This window comes from Physeter macrocephalus, unplaced genomic scaffold (assembly GCF_002837175.3).
Source record: "Physeter macrocephalus isolate SW-GA unplaced genomic scaffold, ASM283717v5 random_1210, whole genome shotgun sequence".
NCBI classification, from domain to species: domain Eukaryota; kingdom Metazoa; phylum Chordata; class Mammalia; order Artiodactyla; family Physeteridae; genus Physeter; species Physeter macrocephalus.
In genome coordinates this window covers 16,718-25,000 of record NW_021146605.1, presented here as the reverse complement: position 1 = coordinate 25,000, position 8,283 = coordinate 16,718, and the positions used below count along the sequence as shown (strand labels likewise).

The 8,283-nt window shown below is 55.1% G+C and overlaps 1 protein-coding gene across 3 annotated transcripts in view; it reads right to left on the bottom strand.

The window, feature by feature from the left end:
* Positions 1–6,658: 6,658 nt before the first annotated feature.
* The window catches only part of STPG1 (sperm tail PG-rich repeat containing 1), a 17,933-nt gene continuing 16,308 nt past the window's right edge, over positions 6,659–8,283 (bottom strand). For 2 of the 3 annotated variants that reach the window (XM_028486835.2, XM_055083496.1), the window contains exons 5-6: positions 7,233–7,346; positions 6,659–6,825 (exon numbers count right to left, since the gene is read on the bottom strand). In XM_028486835.2, the coding sequence (XP_028342636.1) occupies positions 6,749–6,825; positions 7,233–7,346 (191 nt within the window). In that variant the 3' untranslated portion in view covers positions 6,659–6,748. The remainder of the gene's footprint in view (positions 6,826–7,232; positions 7,347–8,283) is intronic. The other variant, XM_055083497.1, reaches the window with a different exon arrangement.

Sequence of the window (8,283 nt, the reverse complement as noted above, 5' to 3'; positions counted from 1 at the left end):
GCTACCTGCCAGGAGTAGTAGTCTGGGATTCTCACTGCCCTCCCTCCTGTCCCACTTAAATAATCTTGCCTTATCTTGAACTCTCCCCCAGCCCTGGATTTTGCCTTCCTTGTATATGCCACTTCCTAACTTATAATTATAGGGTTTGGGGTTTTGTTGTTGTTGCTGTTTTTCTAAAAAAATGATGCAGTGGAAAGAGACAAGAGTCCAGATTCAAATGCCAGTTCTGCCGTCTCTCAACCGCGTGATCCCAGGCAAATGACTTTGCTCAGCTACCCCATCTATGAACTGGGGTAATACAGTTATAAGGATCCATTCTCCCGGGCCCTAGTAGATTCAAAACTCCTGGAGGGCGGGACCTAGGATCTCTATGTGGCCCTTGTTTTTGTTTGGAGCAAGGTCTTGAACATGGAAAGAGCTCAGCAGATGCTGGTGAAGTGGATGGAGGGGTGGATGGAGGAAAACACCCGCCCCCATTACAAAGAGGAAGCTGCTGTACTCAGGTCAGGTCACAGCCCGGTGGGTCCTTCACTGGGGAGGCAGCTCCTAGAGGGGTGCCCTTGGCTACACTATGGCTTTGACCCTCTGCAGAGGGCCACACCCACGGAGGCTCTGTCCCTCTCAGGCTGGCCCAGGTCCTTGCCTGAAGACTGTGGGGGGAGAGACAGCCGAGCCCCTCAAGCCCACGATGCCATCCCTGAGATTTCAGCTTCCTGGGGTGAAGCTGAGGGGGGCTTGCGTGGCACCGGCTTGTGGATCAGGCGGGCACGTCTGAGTGACACGTCGCAGCCACCTGCTGAACCCAAACCTCACGGGTCCACCCGCCACGCCTCCTGCACTTGAACTCACACTCCGCGTCCGAGTGCTCAGTCTGGCCTGGTGACTAAGGCGCACTGTGCTGGTTGCTCAAAAGTGTCCACACTCGTGTGTGTGGGGAGAGGCAATCTGGTGCAGTAGGTGGGCCTGGCTGCCAGCAGGCCTGGCTTTGAGTTGGGCTCGGCCACTGGGTGATTGTGTCCTCCGCTGTAAAGTGGGACAGTGAGTGCCCACCTGGTGGGTCGTTAGGGGGGTCAGAGAGAGAGTCCAAGAGGTGCCGGAAGTGCTGGGGGTGCCCGAAAGGTAGTAACCGGAACTGTCCCCCTTTACCCAGAGGCCCTGTAAACAAGGGGCCCAGCCCATTCTATGCACACCTTCTCTTCTCTTCCAGAATCTTGGTCAACATGGACAACAACATCATTCAGCATTACAGCAACCATGTCGCCTTCCTGCTGGACATGGGGGAGCTTGACGGCAAGATTCAGATCATCCTGAAGGAGCTGTGAGCCCTGAGCATCCACAGCCTCAGACCTCTTGAAGTGGACTCCAGGCGAGGAGCCAGCTGGGAAGTGGCCCCGCGCCACACACAACCTCTCCGCACGCCTCAGTGCTGTTACTTGAATGCCTTCCCTGAGGGAAGAGGCCCTCAAGTCACAGACCCACAGACGTCAAGGCCAGGAAGGGACCTGGGAGGTGTCCTGATCCGAACCCTCATCTCGTGCTTGAATCTATTCTCTGAACTTCCGGCCAGAGCCTGCCCAGCCAGAGACAGTGTCATGTTGGTTAACAAGCCCAGCCGGCTGTTTCCTCCTCGGAAGACCTTCTCTACAGCCCCTCTCCCGCAGGCTGCCGTTCGGATGGGGGAAGCGGACCCTGTCTCCCCAAGCTGACTCGACTCTTCCCGTTCTTGACTCTTTCATCAACTTCAGACCAATGAATCCTCACCCTTTGGTGAGTTAGTTAACTTGAAAACACTTGATTTTCAGTGCAAATGACTTTTAAAAGACACTGTAGTGGATATACCCCCCTCATAGATGTACTTCCTCGACGCTAGACAGCAGTCAGAGCCGACCGACTGCAACAGAGTGGCCTCGGTGTAAAACGACTGCCGTGCCTGCTCACTACTGTATACATTTCTTATTTACAATTTTCATTTATGTTTTATATATATATAAGTATATATTGTATATATATGCAACATTTTATATTTTTCATGGATACGTTTTTATCATTACAAAAAATGTGTATTTCACATTTCTTGGATTATTTTTTTTAGCTGTTATTCAGTTATGCATTTTGTATACTCGTATGGTATTTAGTAATAAAATTCTACGTATGTTATTACTTCAAATGCCACACTAGTTCCTTTTGTGAAAGTCTTCCAGAAGGAGAGGGTGAAAGTAAACACGGCCTCTCTCCTTCTCTATCCTGTAAGCGGTTTGCCTCGAACTTGAAGGGTGCTGGTAAGTGCTGGGCCCTGGTGAAGCAGAGGTGCCACCATGGAAGGCGGCCGGGTCCTGATGCCCAGCCTGTCCTGTGTGGCCTGTCCTGTGTGGTTCCACAGGCTGAACGTTACGACGTCAGGATCACGGACCCTGGAGATGAAGAAGTCCCAGGATGCCCTTGCCAGGGACCTCACAGCTGGGGCCGCGGGCAGAGCCCGGGGCCGGGAGCCGTGCGACCGCGCTCTCCTGCCAGTCTGCCCCCGTGCTCTCGACCAACTCACTTTTCCTGTTGCCGGCTCCCACCCGCTCACAGACGCGATGATCCAGCCGTCTCTCCCCGACTCTGAGGTCAGTGACGTCCTGTCGGTGTGTCGGAGGGAGTGTTTACACCGCAGGAACTGACAAATGCTACAAATCAAGGCCTTATTTTCCCTAGAGAACAAATGGCACATCAGAGCTTCCTCCCTCCCTCGTCCCTTCTGGCTTACCAGCACACCACCAGCCCTAGTCCTCAGCTTCTTTGGCTGTAAAATGGGCGCGGCTGTAGAATGGGTCATCAGGTAGCTATCATCTTTGGAGCCCCAGGGTTCACTGGTGGGTCTCAAAGGCCCTTACAATGTGGGGGAGGAGACAGCAGGCAGCCCTTGGGCATCCTCCCCAGGCTCAGTCATAGCAGCTCTGCTTTCCTTCGTTTCCATACTAAGATTTCTCATATTAACTTTTGTCTGAACTAAACTTCAAAAAAAGAAGTATGAAAACCGTGGATGTCTCCAAGGGCCTTCCGGCTCTGACAGGCGGTCTAGGGTCCTAACTCCCAAGGCCCTGTGGCCAGGACTCAGGTCAGGCAAGTGAGGCCGTAGCCTCAGGTGCAAAATTAAGAGGCGCCAAAGAGCTCAGTAATCAAGTTAAATCACAGTCCAAGGCAATGCTTTTTGAAATTAAGGCCAAAAAAGCATGATAAAATATCAAACCTTGACATGAGGGTCAGTATTACTGATGTTTCCCGTGGCCTCTGACTCCAATACAGCTCGCCTGGCACTGCTGGAGCGACCCCCTGGGGCACCCAGCTGCTCTGCCCACTCCGGGCCTCGCTGCTACGTCACCCTGGGCGCCGCGTGAGGGTGAAATGGCAGAGCGCGTGCAGAGCACCAGCACGCGGCCAGGCACGCAGAGGTGTTCCGCGTCTGTTCGTGTCCTTCCAGAGCCGCCAGAAGCAGGAAGGCGATCTTCTCGACCTTGACTGCACATGGGAATCACCTAGGCAGCTTTTATCCCCACTGCCCAGGCCACACCCTGCAGCTATTAAATCAGAATTTCTGGGGTTGGGGCCCAGGCCTCAGTACTTTTAAAGCCCCCCAGGTGATTACAATGTGCCCTCGAGGTCGAGAACCACTGCTCTACGGCCGTCGTTCCAGAGGCCTTGCTGCCTTTGCAACCTGCCAGTGTCTGGCTGGGCTAATGCACACGGGGAACTATGAACTATGGGGACCAGTGCAAAGCCTGCTGCCGAGCTCAGGAGTGGGGCCTGCAGCTCCACATCCACCTCCACCCACGTCCTCCGGCCAAGACGCCAGGGCCCATTCCTCTGCCCTCCACACGAACAGGCAACAGATGAGGCCGTCTATGGCTAGGAAGGCCATTTGGACCTCAAGCAAAGAGAGCTCTGAAAGCCTTGAAGAAATTCCGCCCTGCCCTCAGAGAAGGTCGGGGAGCAAAGGGCAGCTACTGAGCCCAACAGCAGCCATTCCGGGGTTGTCCTTCTCCAAAGAGTGGAAAGGTGAAAGGAGTGAAGGTAAGTCCCTTCCAAACGGGGGTCACTACAAAGGCGGCTGGTGGCTGGAGGAACTGCCATCCCCTGCCTGCAGGTAGCTTTGCACGGTAGACGGCGAGCGAGTGAGGGGAGAAGAGGATGGATGGGGAACTCAGGAGTGAGGAAATGAACAAATAATGAGGAGAAAGAAGGACGGAGGGAGGGAAGGATAAACAGGCTGACAGGCAGTTGGACGAACACATGGAGGGCCAGATGAAGAGTTCCACAAATAGGTGTATTTACTAGACCTTTGCTGCTCTAAGTGTGGTCCATGGACCAGCAGCATTGGCATCACCTGGGAGCTTGTTAGAAACACACCTAAAGCTAATACAATGTTATATTTCAATTATATCTCAATTTTTTAAAAAAAGAAAAAATACATAGACTCTTGGGCCCCACCTGAGATCTTTTAATAAGATCTCCAAGTGATTTGCATGCACATTAAATTTTGGAAAATACTATCAGTATATCCTAACCCTAACTAGACACTTTGCAGTCACACCAAGAATGTTAATTAAGATACCCCTGCCCAGACCCTACCTCAGATCAGAACTTTGAGGGTCGGGCCTGGGCAGTCTCTATAACAGCTCCCGAAGTGATCCTACTATACAGATGGGGCTTGAGAACCACAGGGCCGGACAGAGCTGTGAGCAGCCTATGACATCTTCAGAGAGGCTGGGTACGACCCAGACAGACCCTCTGAGCTCAGGGCCTCAGCTCCAGCCGTGTCTTCTATGGACTACCCCGATTCCGACTGGCCAAGAGAAGCCCTGCCATTCTCTTCCCAGAGTCTCCGCTTTCCTGACCCCACCTGGAGGGGTTTCTATAGAGACAGACCTCACCTGCTGGCGCTCAGCCCAGCTGCCCCAGGGAGGAGCGGCCTGTCTTGTTTTCTATGCAGTCCCGCCAGACTCTGCCTGCAGTGATCCCAGGGCTGGCTGCTTCCAGCCCAGTGGTCTGCTAAGGTCTCCCAGGGTCAGAGGGACCTAAAAGCCAAGGCCTTCAGGTCTGGCCCTGTTGTCGAGAGTCTGGGTTCAAAGAAAGGTGCAGCTTCAAGTGTCAGCCTTAAAGGGGTCTTCCAGAATGTCTAGCGCCGAAGTGGACAAATGATGGTTAGCAGAAGAGTTTCCTTTAGCCTGAACAAAAAATTTTTAATGGAAATATGGTTGATAACATCTCCAATCAAGAAGTTTCACATTTTAAAATTTCCCAGGTTCTTTTGAAACATCTGCAGATCTGGCGATAGGTAGCTGGCCTTTAGACGGGCAGCATCCTCAGCTCCTGGACCTCCTCTCGCCTCACCTGTTTTGCTCCCTTGCCTTGCCCACCCAACCCTGGAAGTGCTTGACCTTGAACCTCCAAATTCGGATCCGACTCTTGACGTCTAGGAGAAGCTAAGGACCTGAGCGGACTCAGCACAAGGTGTCCACCTTTAGGTCCAGATCTTGGACGCTCTTGGCGCCGTGCTCCAGGCTGCCTCCCGGTCATCCCAAAGCAGTGGGGCACTTGCGGGAATCTGAGGTTCACAACAAGGCCAGCTTTTGTGAGAAACGAGAACTCTGTTTAACTGGACCCGTTGTTCCATCCTTGTCCCTCCCTCTTCCTCACCCGCCCCTCCCTGAAGGGAGAGGCAGTCAGCGGCCAGTTCTGGACTAACAGTCACGGAGGAAAGCCAAGGGCAAGGGAGGGACACGCGGCGGGGAGGGAGGCGGCACAAGAGGCTTCCGCTTACAAAAGCCCAAGACACTGTGGATAGTTGGGGAAGGAGGGGATGTGTGGTTAACTCCAGTTCCTCTTGGTTCTTTGAGAATCTCGTCCTCTTGCTGAGGGGGACCGACTTGGCAGGCCAGAAAGGATCCATTAAAGATCATATTGAACTTGAGCACGAGGTGGGAGGGACGGAGACCAGGCCAGGGAAGGGGAAAGGCCGGGCAAAAGTAAGAACCTGCAGGCGCCCCTCAGAACCGCCGTGCCCAGGGCTCTGGCCCCAGAGGGTCCTGCCCACATCTGCCCTTTGTGCGCGGAGCCAACAAATGGATGTGGAGGCCTCTCCTGAAAGCGGGTGATGAGCTCACGTGACCACAGTGACGCTGCCATGCTCTTCCTAGGGCGAGACACGAAGGCTGAGCTGGGGGCGGGGGCCAGGCAACCCCTTCAGGTCCCTGTCACAGTGCCTGTGGGCCTTCCCGGCTCCTGGAACTCCGGGAGGAGTCTGGAGGTCAAGGCCAGAGCATGGGAGTGTGCCGGGGCCGCGGCCTTGCGCTGCCCACCCTGTGGCCCCAGAGCCCTGGCTCGGCATCAGGCTTCCAGACGGGGCATCTGCCATCGGCCACCTCCTCCTGGGTCCTGAGCTGCACGAGCTCTGAAGGCTGAGGGGAGGCGGGCCGAGCCAGGCCGGAGGGCACGTGGCCAAGTAACCCAGGGGGCTCTGTCTCCTCCTCACATCTGCTCAGGAATCCACTGGGGTCCGTGGGGTGGGGGGTCCACGCTCCAGGGGGCGGCTCAGGACAAGGACAAGCACGGCAGGCCAGCTGTAACACCAGGCAGGGGGCAAGGCCGTCCCAAGTCATCAGCTGTCACACATGAGATGGGCGCTCTCTGAATGACCGTCCGGGGTGCCTGGGGGGGGCAGCTGGCGGCCGGGAGTGGGGGGTCTCCTTGAGCTTGGATGAGGTGACTACAACACTGGGATCCATTTCTTGTCCTCATCGTAGAGAAAGGACTGCTTTCCAGGGAATTCCGGCTTGTATGTGGCTGTGAGAGGAGAGAGAGACAGTGTTGAGAGAGAAAAGGCCAATTCTCAAGGTCCTGGCACCCGGCGTCGGAGCGGGTGAGGCCGGCGGGACCCCTGCCCCGGCCCCCGCACCCGACATGTGGGGAGATGGGGAGGGAGGGACTGGCCCTAGGTCATCCGGCTCTGAACTGGCCCAGGCCGGACTCGAACTCCAGCTCCCCACCTTCTTCAACTCACTAACTTTTTTAACAGAAGAAAATTTACAAAAGAGTTTTGTGGGAAATTTGAAAAGAAATGAATAGAGCAAGACTCTTATAGAAGCAAGGTGTCAGCTTAATGCGGTTTTGCTTTGGTTTAGTTCAGAAATTTCGGGAAAACTGAAAGCCATCACAATAGCAGCCAGGACCACGCGGGGCTTGGGAACCACAACCTGGGGTGGCTGGAAACTCTCGCGTTGATGCTGATCTGTTCACGAGGGCCACGCACGGCCTGCGGTACACCCTCAGGAAGCTGCTGAGGGGTCCGGGTAGATCTGCGCCCACTGGAAGCCAAGAAGGCAGATGTTTGCTTGTACTTACTCTGGGAGGCCCTCAGGGAAGCCCACCTTGGCCTAGGTGATCACAGCAGCAGGCCCTGGCCTGTACCTGCACTCCAGGTGCCCGCATGGAGAAGATGCTCGGAGAAAGCTCCTAGAGGACTGGGCCAAACAGGGTCAGACGAGGATCCGGCTGGTCTCCGGGGTCCCGGCGCCCCCACTCCATGGGGCATTCGTACATTTGCGGGACCAAGCTTGAGCTCTGCCTGGACTGACCGGATGACCCGTGGGTCAAACCTCTGCCGTCTTATTGGCTTATCACTACGTTTCCAAGGACAGAGCCATGAGAATGATATTCTCCCCGTCCCGCCTACCTTACATTTTACTCACCTGTGTGTGTGGAGGGAAGGGGGCGCCTCGGGGGGCCAGCGCTGAGCCTCAGTCATCTTTGCCTCCGCAGGGTGGGAGCATTAGTGATGCTCATGGAGAGCCTGACTTTCACAGGCCTGGCGGCCACCTCAGCTCTCGCCTTCCCCCTCCCACGCCAGCAGCCCATCAGCACACCTGTCATTCCCCAATGCCATAAACTCTGGCCAGTGTCGGGGGTGGTAAATAGCTAGGGGCTCCAAGTAGGCAGGGGAGTGCAGGGACCACCCACTGGAACAGGTCCCTCAGACTGTCAGCTCTCCGGCAGATCCTGGGGGTAACTATACGGCTTGAAAGAGCTGCTCGGGTGGAGCCCTGTTTTATTTCGTGACAGACAAGGCGTCGAGGGGAGAGTCTGGGCCTCTGCCCTCCTCTCACCCTCCGCAGGGCTACGACACCTTGCTCTCCGGGCCTTTCCCATCTGGGAGGTGACCCCGCCAGACTAGACCCGCGATTTAAACATCCTTAAGAACATGAACTTTTTTTTTTTTTTTTTTTTTTTTTTTTTCTTATGCAC